General features: G+C 40.7%; 1 protein-coding gene across 2 annotated transcripts in view; it reads left to right on the top strand.

The window, feature by feature from the left end:
• The window catches only part of ARID5B (AT-rich interaction domain 5B), a gene marked incomplete at its 5' end in the record, with an annotated part of 122,972 nt that overhangs the window by 86,050 nt on the left and 21,661 nt on the right, over nucleotides 1-15,261 (top strand). For both annotated transcript variants that reach the window (XM_080620912.1, XM_080620911.1), the window contains 2 exons: nucleotides 6,629-6,833; nucleotides 9,211-9,263. In XM_080620912.1, coding sequence (XP_080477038.1) covers nucleotides 6,629-6,833; nucleotides 9,211-9,263 — 258 coding nt within the window. The remainder of the gene's footprint in view (nucleotides 1-6,628; nucleotides 6,834-9,210; nucleotides 9,264-15,261) is intronic.

The raw sequence follows: 15,261 nt of genomic DNA, 5'->3' as shown, positions 1-15,261 counted from the left end.
TTGTCTAAATGGCTTTAAATAGGAATTTGGTTTCCTCTTTAAAAAAAATCAGCAGCACAAATGGCTCCTTTCAAGATGATTTAATTTGAAACTCTAAGATGCAAAGATGGAAAATTACTTAGAGCAATACTTGTAGATTTTTATCTGAGGCAGAACTTTGTCAGTGTGATCCTTTTGAGCTAAACAGCTGAATAGGTTTGCATAGACTGAATTTTTAGGTAAACTCCTCCCAAATCCATTGTTTCAATAAATTAGATAGATGTGTATCTGAAAAATGCCTCCATTGTTGTAACTATCTCTTTAGGAAATACAGTGGATCTATACATCCATTTGCCTTGGTATTGTTGTATGCAGTGAACGTCCTGGGAGATTAGTAGTTTAAAGAGGTCAAGTGGAAGTGTTCTGCTCTCCATTTCTCATAGGAAGGCAAATTAAATTCCACCTCCTCCTCCTCTCTAGGAGTTCAGTTAAAATTGTGCCTTCTGTTGATGACGATAAAAGAGGCTGAAGTTCATCATGAAGCTCTGCCCTTAAGTCACTTTCTCTTCTTTTTGTGCCCTATTGTGCTCAGTTGGAGTTTTACTATCATATTAAACAGGCATGGCAAAAGGCAGTGGAGCCTGGTATGTTGAGTTGCAGGGTTCTGCCAGATACTATAGAGTTTGCCTGAATGTTTTTGCTCTGTGGAAGAACATGCAAAATCTGTGGTGTGAAAATGTCTCAATTTGCCTCAATTTGTCTTCTCCCTAAGCAGTTTTTCATGTTAAAATATTACCAGCAAGCTGCAGCCTGGACTGTGTTGTCAAAGCACCCTAGACTGTAGCACAAGTAGTTCTGCCTATTCTGCACCTGATATATAGGTATTAGATAATTAAAAACAACAGTAACACTTCATACCAAATTGTTTATCCTTTCTGTTTATATTTGGGTTCGCACTGCAAGTCAAATGGGAGGATGTTTCAGATAAGAAGTAATTCCACCTATTTATCTAGTCATACTGTGCTCATCATTGTGCAGATATTAATAGCATTAATTATCTTGGCCAGCTTAATTTCATTATAAATAATAGACATGTTCATGATATAATGTCCTTGCATGTAGTCACACTGACTTCACTGTGGTTCTTCACATCAATCTGTTTCTCAGGGCTTTGGAAATATTTTAATAAGAGGAGGACAGTGAATCATAAGCCCTCTACAACAGATGCACTGCACTTCATACAAAACCTGCCTGTTGGTTTCTGTGGAAGGAGAAGTGTATTTGAGAAAGGGAAAGGAATGGAGACTCACCTACTGTCTTCTCACTGTTGGGAGCTGTTGGGATGTTAAGTCATCATGTTGGGCTTCACCACCAGTTTTCCTCCTCTGACTTGTGCTGACAATAGGTCTATGGAGAGCATGTTTGAACACTGCTAGTGTAAACGGGACAAACCCACTTGTGTCAGATGCTGAAGCATTTTGGCAATGGTCTTGGCCGTATTCCTGTTCCAGCTAAAATCCCTTTTGATAAGAATTTGTGCTGCTTTCATCCCTAGATATTGACATCCAGTGTCTGACAGCAGCTTCATTTCTCATGTGGCAGGGCAACTTCTCTGATGGAAATGCAGTGTCTGTACAGTTTGAGTCAGAACATGGCAAAAAAGGCACTCTGAAGACAGTGGGTTTGAGCCTGTGAAGACTAACACAAGTGACATGACCATAATGACTCGCTGGATTTCATGTTCTCAGCTGCCAGTGACTAGAAAGCTGTACATCTTTTTACAACTTCATTCTCATTAGGCATGTTTGCGTTGAACCATTAGCAGATCATTTTGTAGGCTTTTACCATTACCTGACACAGAAGAGTGTTTGGTTGAGTAGGAACAGCTATGAGTAAATTCCAGTGTAGGTGGCTTGTTAAAAATAGAGTGATAGCGGAACAGACAATGTGGTTCTGGATATGCAGGTGCTGCCAGGGAAAGTGGATCTGTCTTGTACCACTTACTGCTTTTTATGTCCTTCCTGGTCACTGCATCCATTTTGATGCCTCCTAGGGAAGATCCCAGGGGAGATCCCTTCCAGACTGGGAGTGTAAAAGTCACAAGAATATGCAGCCATCTACTGAGACAGGATCAGCTCTCCTGGAGAGGCATTTATCAAGCTCTACTCTCCAAACACTCCCAGGACTCTGAAGGCTTTCGTGCTTCACGTGTCATCAGTGCTGGATAGGCTTTGGGGACTTTCAGGATCCAGCATGACCCTTGTCATACCTACTTCATGCTCCCAAACAGTGCTTGCACTGAAAGACCTTTTAAAACTCGGTGATCTGACCATTTTGAAGAGCTGAAAGGATTAACACCTTAAACATGGAAATTGTCCCCAAATTAATCTACTTATTACATATCCTGGTGCAAATGCTGAAGTAAATCTTTCGCTTCATTTTTACAGCCAGATCTGGGAAATCTGTTTGAAAGTTGCCAGGATATGCTTTTCCTGTGGCCACAGGTGGCCTGACATGCTCTCAGACCTGGAGATGTATTCTGAGCAGCTCAGCCATTATCTGATTGAAACTTTAAAATGCAAGTCTGTGGTGGTCTGTCTTGTGTGTGACCTCTGCCAGAAGACAAACACATGGGTGCACCCATGAGTATTCACAGGCCATTTGGTCATGGATCATAACCCTGATGGAACACACAGCAGGAGGTGGTCACATGTTCCCAGTACCTGTATCAGTGCACCCTGGCATATCCACACTGTGGCACTAGGTTGCCTGTCAGGGCCTTAGTCCTCAGTTTCATGTTGGAGGTGTTACATGGAGGCTACAGTAAAAGAGCTTTAACTCCTCCTGTGGAAATTGAACTCTGCCTTTATAATGGAGTCGTTCAGACTTTCTGAGCAGAAAAGAAAACAGAGCACAGCCAAGCAAAACTCTGCATTGAGGACCTTCTTCCAGATTTTTGCCCTCTAAGAAAATTCAAAATTGTGTTCTGAAAGAGAAGGGCATTTTGTGATGCCTGGTGCAAATCATGGAATCACAGAATCATAGAATGGTTTGGGTTGGAAAGCACCTTAAGATCATCCAGTTCCAACCCCCCTGCATGGGCAGGAATGCTTCACACTAGACCATATTGCCCAAGGCTCTGTCCAACCTGGCCTTGAACACCGCCAGGGATGGAGCATTTACCACTTCTTTGAGCAACTCATTCCAGTGCCTCACCAGCCCCACAGTAAAGAACTTCCTCCTTATATCTAACCTGAACTTCCCCTGTTTAAGTTTAAACCCGTTACCCCTTGTCCTATTGCTGCAGTCCATGATGAAGAATCCCTCTCTGGCATCCTTGTAGGCCCCCTTCAGATACTGGAAGGCTGCTATGAGGTCTCCACGCAGCCTTCTCTTCTCCAGGCTGAACAGCCCCAACTTTCTCAGCCTATCTTCATACGGGAGGTGCTCCAGTCCCCTGATCATCCTCGTGGCCCTCCTCTGGACTTGTTCCAACACTTCCATGTCCTTTTTATGTTGAGGACACCAGAACTGTACACAATACTCCAAGTGGGGTCTCCCGAGAGCAGAGTAGAGGGGCAGGATCACCTCCTTCCACCTGCTGGTCACGCTCCTTTTGATGCAGCCCAGGATGCAGTTGGCTTTCTGGGCTGTGAGTGCACACTGAAGGCAGCTCATGTTCAGTTTCTCATTGACCAACACCCTCCAGTCCTTCTCCGCAGGGCTGCTCTGAATCTCTTCTCTGCCCAACTTGTAGCTATGCCTGGGATTGCCCCAACCCAGGTGTTGGACATTGCGCTTGGCCTGGTTGAACTTCATGAGGTTTACATGGGCCCACTTCACAAGCGTGTCAAGGTCCCTCTGGATGGCATTCCTTCCCTCCAGTGTATCAACTGAAACACATCTTAGTGTTGTCGGCAAACTTGCTGAGAGCGCACTCAATCCCCACTTGTCCATGTCACCAACAAAGATGTTGAACAGGATCTGGCATTGCTTGTTACCGGCTTTGATACTTTTACGCTGGATTTACACCAGTATTTCCCAGAATATCATTTAGCCCTTTTGGTTCTCGTTAATCATTGATCATTGCATTCATCCATATCTCCTGTCAGACAGTGGGGAAGTTCCAGAGTGAGGCTTGGGCCTTGAGCGCCAAGCAGGTGGAGCATTGCAGCCTTCATCAAAGCTTTGTTGAACCTGACACTGCTTGGAGTCAATCCATTGCATTTTGGCACCCTTTGAATTCCACAGGCTCTTTGACCTCACTTCTCTGTACACTTGAGTGAAGGAGGTTGTGTGTAACGCGGCGTATTCTCTCTTCTGGTGACTTTTTTAATCTTACTTCTTTGTTTCCTTTTCTCTCCTTGGAAGCAACATCCCTTACCATTAGTTTACTTGCACAGCAATGAGCTCTGATTTCATTTAGCATTAGTGCCTAGCATGTCTTGCAAACGTAGTTCTGAATTGTCCGGTTTGGAAAAGAAAACCCATTTAAAAGATTGATTGATTGATTGGCTTTACCTAGCAAGTGGGTGACAAAACTGACAAATTGTTTCCAGTGAATTTGTTCCAAGTTTTAGTTTGAACAAATTTGCAGCTCAAATTAAAACCCTTAAATTTATTTAAATCATGGGTTCATATTGGGAGTGCTAAACCTGTCTTCGGTATAGCACTGAAAACTATGACAGTGTAATCTAAACTTTATAAGGGGAAGCTGTTAAATAATTTTGTGAGGAGCCAAAGTAAAAAAGTCAAGGGATTTTCTGAACTGAAAGTGGATGAGGAAATCCAAAGTTAATTTAATAGGAAAAAAATTCCATTAGCTCCATTGAGTTTCAGATGAAACCCAGGATCTTTATAGAAGTTTAATCAATAAAGATATCTTTTACTAAAAGGCAGAGCATGGTGTCTTATGCTGTAGGAAGACAATATCTCTTTGAACCATACAACCAGAGAATATCGAGCAGTAGAGCAGACATACTTCAGCAGCAAGTGATGAAGAAAAATCCTGCAGGAAGACCATTTCCCAGTCCCTGCTGCATTTCCTGGGAGGTGTGAGCCTGTAACCTGCAGTGTCTAACAGCGAGATTTTTCAGCAGCATTGACTACCTTGGAAGATTTTGGCCACTTGTCTCCTTTGGTTGGTGTTGCTTTGTCTAGCATTTGTGGAAAACTATGGAGGCAGCTAACCTTAAGTCAGTGCTTTCTGCAAAGTTAATACTGTGGAGGAGTAGAAAAGATTTTGCTTTCACTGAGCCTGAAACACACAGTAGCTTTATTGAGAAAAAAATAAGCACATCACGGTCTTTGAAATTACATGTTTGTTGTTTGCTTACAAGCACCCATGTAATGCTCTTCATAGCACTTACTTCCAAAATGCCAGCAGGTTTCCAGGAAGCACTTGTTTTAGAAGGGACAAGATTGAAGGAGAGTCAATGGCTTACTTGACCAAAAGCTCCTGTCTTGTTCAGCAAGATACCCTGCTTTCCAATGCTGTCCTCCTAAAATACCAAATACTGGCTCGTACGGTCTCCCTGCTCTGTCTGAGAGCACAAAGGACATGTCTTGGATGGGGTATGGAGCTGCCAGAAGGCTCTTTGCAACACTAAAAAGCATTGAAGGAACAGTGCAAATGAAAATGTGGGTAACCATCTCCACTACCTTGTGTTAGAGGAATTCCAATATTTCACTAGAAATGCATCTGGTCTCGGTCATGGACAGCTTTAAATATCAGTTTGCAAAATTCTTCTCTTTTTTGTTGTTGTTGTATGCGTAAATTACGGGAATGCTTGAGTTGTAATTTGCTTGATTCAATGAGAGGATTATCTTCAGGAGGACTGCAGGATTAAGCCAGTCTTGCTGGATAGTTTTCCCCATGTTTGAATACTGATGAGGTAAAGTGGTTCCAATTGGTTGACTTCCTGACTGGCATTCATCTGCTGGGGAGGCCAGTGGGAGACCTGAAGCTCAGGGACTTGTGTGCACTGGGACTGCTGGTGTCTACCAATAGAGGCTTCAGCTACCAGCCTCTTCCATCTGCTGAATACTTAGGGCTGTGCTTAAGTTTAAGCAGTTTAAGCAGGTGCTCAAACCCACTTGACTTAAGTCTGTGCTACAGCAGAACCTCCACTTGTGTGTGCTGAGAGCTTTGCCTGGGTAAGGCCTGCCAAGGTTTGCTTCCATTTTGATGGGCCGAAGGAGGGAAAAATGTGTCATTTCAGAGCTGGATGCTGAGCGTTCCTGGAAGGGGCTGAGCACCCTCAGCTCCGAGGGTTGTCTATGGGAGTTGACAATGCTCAGTGTCAGTCCTGGAACGAAGGTTATTATTAGACTTGCTAATGGCAAGTGTATGTGAGAGATGGGAGCTGTCTGTGACATAGCGATGTATAGTCATAAAAATGCAGATCTGGAGAGCATTACCAATGGGTTATAATGATTTAAAGATGTGGCTATTTAAAAATGTTGTGACTAAGATTCAGAACAAGACATTTAGCTCTATAAATAGCTTCCTTTGTTTCCCCTCAAACACAGTTGCATGGTTTGGCCTTCATTTTTTTTCAACAAACCGTTCTGCTAGGAGAGGATATTTATTCCTTAAGTGAAAATTAAAGGTTACCCAGATCTGATATGACATCTTTTCTTTTCCCAGGTAAAATATGAGGCTAAGTCAGCTTTGCCCAAACCCAAGAGTAACAACAGCAACTGTAAAAAAGGCTCAAGTGAGGATAAATCAAAGATTGCCATAGGTGAAGAATGCAGAGCTGATGAGCAGGCTTTCCTTGTGGCTCTTTATAAATATATGAAAGAAAGAAAAACACCAATTGAACGAATACCCTATTTAGGTTTTAAGCAGAGTAAGTATCTTTTTTCTCACTTTCTTGTTGACATTTTAGAACAGTTTGGTCTCTCCGGAGAAAGCATTTGCACACAAAGCCTAATTTAAAGCCTTATGGATGGGGGGACCATGTTTATATCTACACATTTTCCAGTCCAGGCATTTCGCTCTTATGCCTAGATTTTCATCTCTTCCTTCTTGGGGTAGTTGCTGCCAGATATTTATAGGTTTAAATCCGCTGATTATGACTAGAAATAGGCATGTCGAAAACTCTCTAGTTTTCTGTTTTGTAAATCTGCAGCGTCTGTAATGCCTTTCTTCTGAGTTAATAATATGACGTATCTTTATTGTGCCCAGATGTTCTTTATGAAGGGACAAATATTAAAGGAAGACATTTAAAGGTGGTCAAGAAAGGCACAAAAGGGATCATATTTTTAAGCCCCAAAATGTGTTTATAGTTAATAAATTATTGACTTCGGAGAATATAAAACCAGACTGTATCTGTTTAATACAGAATGCAGTGTTTAGAATTGCTTTGGCATGTACAGTTTGTAGTGACACAATCTGTAAAGCAATTGCGGGTGGAGAAGATACAGTTGCAACTAAATTTTACATAAATATTGCAGTGCAGTGCAGATCTTTCAGAGTTTCCAATAAAAGCTGTAAATGGGGGTATTTTTGCTCTTTATCTATAGATCGAATGATCTATATTTCTTTTATTTCCTTAAAGGGAAGACTTCATGGATTGGAATATTGTTTACTCTAATTTATCTCCCAGATTAAAACCATGCGTTATTTTGATGAAGAATATCAAACCTGTATGTTTTACATAACAATTTGCATACCTAATAGCAATTGGCACTGATTGCAACAGGCCTCCAGCAGCCATTATAAACTTAAATAACTCCGAATGATTACAGTGTTTGTCTGAAAACTGGCTGCTTGAAATGGAAGTAAAATTAATGTACTATGAACAGTGTCGTTGCATTATGCATTGATTCGGATTAAATCAAGGCCTAAGCAAAGCTCTTGATAGCTTTGAAACAGTACAAGGTTCAATGAGGCTTTCAGAATATTTTGTGTTGAAGAGAGGATTTCCCCCCTTCCGCCCCATTTTATTCTGCACTTCTGCAAGAATGGGGACAGGGTAGGCTTGAAAGACAAGCTGAAATATTATTTCTAAAATGCTCCACCAGAGGTAGGGCTCTCTGCTAATATTTCACTGAAAAACACTGGAAGTTGCCTGACATTCATTATAAATGAGGGGCCTGATCCAGCAAATACTTAAATGCCAAGAGAAAGTATTCTGAGAGGAGTAGAAATGTTTGCAGGACAGGGCTTTGTATTTATCCAGCAAGGCTTGTGCAAACATTGCCAGTATAAATAGGTTAGTGGGAAGAGGCAGTATGTACACATGAGAGAGTCCCCCTGTGAAGCAAGAGATCCTGTCCTCTGTGGTCTGCAGCGTTATTGCTGAGCCTAGCCTGAAGTATTTGTAGTGCATCTATGGGGAATCACTGTTAGTGAAGTTGTGCATACGCATTTCATAGAGCACAAGATATTAATCTTTCTCCTAGCAATTAAAATAAGATAAAAATATAAAATAAAATAAAACAAAATAAAATAAAACAAAATAAAATAAAATAAAGACACCATGCAATAGTGGGCCAGGATGAAAAGCACATCGGAGAGGAGACATTCTTCCAGGAAGTAAGAAGAGTTAGCACATCTTTTGAATTGAGTTGCCTTTGCTCCTGCGACCCCACAGCCATGGGCAAGGCACAACCATTCATGCCATAATTATTATGGTAATTTTCATTTGTGCTCCCTCTGGGTTCATTCATGCCGGACCTGTTAAAATACAGCTTATTGTTTATTGATTATGGAGGCCATTATCTGAGCTCCGGTAAATACTGGATATTGTTGTTTAATCAGTAGTCTTTCTCTGTTATTCAGTGTGTGGATGGATATCCAGTGTGTGGATATCCATGCTTGCTTGCTGATGAAATCAGTATTAAACAAATAATTAAAAGCAACATTCTTCCCAATAAGTAATTTTTATTATCAAAGTTATGGAAATGTGCTACAGTCATTACACTGTGCCTCTTATCAGCAAAGTCAAATGAGCCCATTACTTTTGTCTCAGTGTATTTTTCCAATCCTGTTAAGAAATCTTAAGTGTGTTCTCTTATATGTAATTAAAATTATATATAGTATGGGCTAATATTTACTCTTCAGATTATGTAAATACCTCTTTGGAAAATGTTTCACAGAAGGTTTTTCAAGGGCTGTGAGCTTTTTTTGTCTATTTTTTTTTTTTAATGTTTAATTTTCATTTCTTTGAAATATGTTGGTTAATGCAATGCTTATCTAAATACTTATTGTCCCTCTAACAGTTAACCTTTGGACTATGTTTCAAGCTGCTCAAAAACTGGGAGGATATGAAACAGTAAGTGTTTAAGTAACTTAAATGAAATAATTGTGCAATCTTAACTTTTCCCTCTTAGAAAAAAAATGTGAAAGCAAACAGTCATTTGATGCATTTTAGGCTAGCTGTACACATTGTGGGTTTATTGGACCATTTTTGGAAGCAGTCCCAATTAGTTCCAGGTTTGGCAAAATTGTAAACTTGTCGTAAAAACTACAAGTGGAAAACATATGTAACTCTTCCCTGTCAAGGAAATTAGTTGGGTCTGTAATTTTTTCCCATGTTGAGAAAAGGCTATTATTGTACAACAAGCCAAGATTGCATAAAAGAAATTTCACTTGGCAACATCCCTGACATCTGTTCATGTCTAATATGGGAAATGTATTAAAGGCTTTCAAAAGTAATCAGCATTGTCCATTAAGGAATAGTATGCTGCAGTATCTTCTCTTATTCCAAGTGTAAAAGATCTTTATTAGACAAGGGTCAGTACCACATAAACAGGAAGTTATCAGAGTAATTCAGAAAAGTCTCTGACACTTTTTATCAGCTAACCATATCTGACAAGAGCAGTTTATTTTTAGTTCACAAGAAAATTTGATGGCCATGGATTTTACAGCATGTATTTTTAACCAATAAAATATTAGAGCAACAAACTTAGATTAAAATCTTGAAATGGGAAGAAAGAGCTGCATTAATATGGCACATCAAGATGACATCTGTAATAAAAAACAATTGACATAGGAAGATGTCGTCATTGGAAATATTTTCTTTGCACACAATGATCAGATTAAGTTGTTCAGTTCCTGCCGCAGTTGGATGAAAGAAATTATTTTTGCTTTGTTTACGAAGTAATCTAGGACATATCTGTCTGTAGAGAAATAACAAGAAGAAATGCACTATCAAGAAACTGAAAGTCGTTTGAACCAAAATGCAGAATTTACTGTTTTCCTTCCTTACAATAAAACACATTGTTCTATAAATCAGCAGCCCAGGTTGATTAGCATGGGCGTGGCTGGGATTTCAAGACACATAAAATCTAACATTCTCAACAAAAATCTATGCTTGATTTGGCTTTTATTGTTCCTTTATCTTTCATTAATCAGCACATACCATGCTTATGTACAGGGGTGTGTGTAGGTGTGCTCATGGGTATATATGAATGAATAGCTACCGTAGGTAGATTGTTACAGCAGTTATGAGCCAACAGTAATTGCTGTGTGTTGTAAAGTGCAGTGAAAATGAGGGCTAACATCTTGAATTTGATTCAGAGCACAAGGGAAGCCTGGGAGGGAGATTGAGAGTGGTGTGTTCAGAGTGCATAGAGAGGTGGGAGATTTTCACAGCTATGTTTCAGGTCTGCTTGAAGGGACCAAGTAGAAAAGCAGGGATGCCAAAGTGGTGACTTGCTGGAGAGAGCTGAATTTTAGTGCCGGAATGAGAGGGAGAAGGATGTATTTAGAAATGCTGGAGAAGGTGAACCTCTGTGCCTGGAGCAGAGCAGGAACAGGATGGTGCATTTGTGAATACGAGGCCAGAGAGCCAGGTCCGGTAGCAGAAACATGAGAGGATTAGAGGGGAAGGATCACAAATGTGAGAATGTCATCCAGAGTAGCATCAATCCACCCTTGCCTCAAAGCTCCTGTCCTTTTCTCAGTGGCAGACGTTCTCTATTGTTTAGGGGCATTTGTCACCTCTGATGAAATGTACCAGGGCTGCTTATTTCTTCATAGAGAAGAAACTAAGCAATTGCTTGCTGGCCAGTAAATGGCAAGGCAAGCTTATCTGACACCCTCTGACACATCTGAGAGCCCAGCTTTGGTTTGAGACTGGCTGAAGTGGTGGGCCTGGTACTGTTTTTATGATGTGAATGGCATCTGTGCTCTCTGCAGAAGAGCTGAAGCTGGGAGGACCATTGTGATGTAACTTAAGTTGTATGTGAAGCATGAGGTTTCCTGACCTCATTGTCTTCTGTTAACAATCTCATCCTCAATATTTATCTGCCTTTGCTTTACATTCCTTGAATGTTAAACCAATAACTGTTGTAATACTTTGACCTGTGCACACCCTGGATTTTATTATTTTATGACCAGTTGATACTCACTGAGTTTGCCAAGCTGTGTTTGTTTGTATATGTTTTATCATGGCAAGCATTGCTAAGAGGCTTTTGTGTTTGATTCGTGATCCATTTTTCAGCAACACAGTGGATGACTGGGGTGACAAGGACCTCAGTATCATTTCCAGAACCTTAGGCAGGTCTGCTTAGATACAGAAATTTTGAATGAGTGCTGTAATTCAGTAATGACCAGAATCCACCACTCAGACACACTGTGCCAGTATCTGTTAATGATGCAGATCAAAGGCTTTCTTGAACTTGTTCTGAGTAATATATGTTTATCTATGGACCCTTCCATCTAACTTGAACAAGTGATTTGTCCATTATAAGAGCTTTATCATCTTTAACTTGTTTAAAAACTTCAAAAGTTTCTGATTTGGGCATTGAGATAGAAATGAGTCTTTTCTCTTGGAAGTATTATAAAGAAAATAATATTTGAAATTAGATATTTGGCTTCAGCGTGTGACAGCTGTTTTATGAACAGGAAACAAAAGACTGGTTAAAATCACATATGGGATCTTAGAGTGGTCAGATGACTAGTTCTTTACTAGTAAGTGTAGAAACCTTCCCAATTAAAGTAGTTGCAAACTTTACAGCCTTGTGTTTGGTAGAACAATGATAGTCAGCCCATTTTCAATTTCATCTTGGCCCTGTCCACCTTGTCCATGTATAGATGCTTCAATGGAGTTTTAAAAACATCTTTGAGAAATGAGCAGACATTATGTATGGTGTTTTTCAGCTTCTGCCCAGATTATAGAACGGTGAAAGACCTCTGAGTTCAGTCCTGTTGGTTAAGGATCTGGGAGTGAATAAAACAGCCAGTGGTCTGATTTGAAATGTGGAGAACAACTTTCTTAGCCGTCTCCCTGACTTTCCCTTATTATCATGTATCAGGGGCTGGAATGCATCCAGTGAGGCTTGACAGAGAGTATTACCTATACATATGGGACATACATACAGGATATCTAGTAGTGTCAAGTCATGATTGTGTGTCATATTTAAAGGCTCTCCTTTTGGAGTACTTGCAAGGGTCATTTCTCATGTGTCCATTATCTGTTTGATTACTAATTCTTAGTTAGCTGTCATCTGTAACTGCGTAATACCACACTCCTATGCACTTCTTGTTGAACATAATACAGGCTTAATAAAAATAGCAATCTGTAGAAATTGGTTTAAGTCCTTAACAGATGAATTTGCCTCTTTGGAATTGGTGGGATCATGTTTCTCTTAAACAAAAGATACATGAAATGAGCATCTTTGTTACTAATAATAGAGTGCATTGGTAAGTACTGTATAGCAGACCTTCACAGTATGAATGATTTAAAATGTCCCCAAATCCCTGGATGAAATACAAAACAATGTCACATTTTAGGGGGCTGCAGTGGAATTTAACAACCATTACCTGGAATTTTCTCAGTTGGCCTAAGTCAAGTTAGTATAAGGTTCATAGATGGGAAACTTCCAGGATTTACCTAGAGTTGTCCTTGGCAAGTCATGAAGTGGTGTTTTTTTCTTTAGAGCCAACACAAAAGGAGTGCCTTGGCATGTTTGCAAAAGGCTGTCGTGCTGAGTGGACTCTACCTGGGGGTATCTTAGAAAGATAAATCTTAAAAATAAAATTAGGTGGAACTTAACCTTTGTGTGTAGCAGCTTAATTTTTGTGGAAGGTCAGTAGGATCCCGTTTAGCTACTGCTTCTGGAAGCAACAATAAAGGGCTTTAGTTTTTAAACATTAATGATTGACGTATACAGCAGTCCTGCATCTGGGCAGGCCCAAAGAAACTGATATATCAGTGGAATGCAAAGCTACCTGGGTTTGTTTCATACAGAGCTAACACCCAGAGCTGTGTTTTGAAGTGTTGTGAACATCAGATACCATGACCAGAAAATCCGCCATTATATTTGCAGCAGGAAATAAGCAAGAAGATTTTTCATGACGCTGGGAGCTGGGATTGCAGTACAGAAGACCTTAAGATTTCTCAAAGCAGAAGACATCATTAAAAGCATATGTGTAAACAGTCCTTTAATAGATAAGATCATTGCTTTAATTTGGTTGTTCTTGAGTACCAGTCACTGCCTAATACTGTGCCTGTAGAAACCAGATCAGATCTGCTGTCAGATCCGTGGACAGAGCGTTCTCTTGGTTAACTCCAAATTCTGTTGATTGGGAAAGATGTCATGGAGGTTTTCGAAGTTCCTGGCTTCCAACGGGCTCAGCTCTAGAACAGTGAAGCTATAGGTTGGAGCATATTTTGGGAGGGGTCTGGAAAACAGAAGACTACTTTAAAACTAAAGCCATCATTGGAATTGGAAGCTGTCAGAGATGAGACTGACCTGTGCAATTGCCCTGATTAATGTGTGAGCCTGCGCTTTCAGAAATGTGGCAGGCACTGAAGGGATGTGTATACTGGTAGGAGTGAGGAAAACAAATTGGAGAACTGAAGCAGCAGAGGTTCTTTGTCTTCTGTATGTTTTCTGCTGGAGCAGGTCAGCTTACATCAGAAAACTGAATTAATTTAAAGCGTGAAATGAAAGTGGTGAGGACATTTGTTAAAGCTTTTGCAAGATCTTAGTTGTCTTACACCACTACAGCTCCATGCCCTTAAAAAACCAACACTTTGCTTCTGAATATTCATGGAAAAATCACTGCCCAGACAGCTAAAATATATTACCATTTTCATACCTTTTGTTACCTGCCTTTCTGTTCCTCATGTGGCCTGGTCATAAATATAGTGCTAACGAGGAGCACATATGAGCCGTTTCAGTTACAACCACTGTGTAAGAGAGGCAAGACTGGCATTTTTGGTAGGAACAGCAACCATAAGCAGAGCATTGCCAAACACTGCCCTTTCCTGGGTCTTCAGAAAGCTCTTCATCACTGTGGTGGCTGGGACAGACCTGTATGAAAGAAGAAAGCAGTCCTCAATTTGGATGTGGCCAGCATGAGCATCCAGCTTGATCAGTACTGCCGTGCATGACAGCTGAGGAGTTTCCACAGTGCAGTATTTTGCTCAGATTGTTTAAGGATGTAATTTACCAGTTACTTTAGTCCTTTGAAGTTTATTAAGCATAAAAAATAAAACATTCCAGAGCAGAGGAAAACTCAAGCCCAGGCTTTTTTAAGAATAACAATCATTGCAGGGCGCATCAAATTTAAAGTCAGGTCTGTATGTGGGATGGCACAACTCTGCTTATTACCAAGGAGTTCTGGTCCATTGTAGAGGCAGAATTGGATGAAACTGGGCAAATGTTTGTGAAAATGCTATTATTCTAAGCAACACAGAGGAAAGAAACACCAAAAATGGTGCAAGGGTCTCAAAGGGATTCATTTTTCCCATTAAAGTTGATTGTGTTTACTGATGTTCCAGCTTGAGGATTGCCTCTTGAGTCAGCTCATAGTTAATGTGACTTGGGCTCTGAGGTTTACATTTTACTGTTGAAAATAGAGACCATGCTTCTTAGTCACATTGGGATGTTTAAAAAGGGGACTTGCAGTAGTCCTCTTGCTGACTAATCCTTTGCTTTCATGTATAGCTTCTGCACAGCGTCACTGTACTTAGCCAAAGCAGCAGGTTCTGGCCCACAGCCTTGCAAGCCAGCCAGGCTGTGCTTGCCAGAGGGCCAGAGCATAGACCCCAAATTGGCTTTGTGCATCTTTCTTCCCCTAGTCTGCAAAGCTGCCAGAGACTTGATTTAATATAAAACCACTTGCAGCAGTCCTCAGGGTATCTGTGAGCTACATGAAGGCAAGGGCTATCTGGCCATGCCTCCGCCCTTTGCCTGTCCTGATATGTGTGGGAGGCAGGACCAGGAGTAGCTTCACATCCAGGCATTCCTCCGCAGCAGGGTGCTTGGTCCAGCTTTTTTTGACCTTTCAGGTTGCAGAAGATGTGTCTGTTTGTATTA

Source organism: Psittacula echo, assembly GCF_963264785.1.
Source record: "Psittacula echo genome assembly, chromosome: 6".
Taxonomy (NCBI): domain Eukaryota; kingdom Metazoa; phylum Chordata; class Aves; order Psittaciformes; family Psittacidae; genus Psittacula; species Psittacula echo.
Note: the sequence above shows the minus strand (reverse complement) of the source record. Positions and strands in the feature narration are given on the sequence as shown.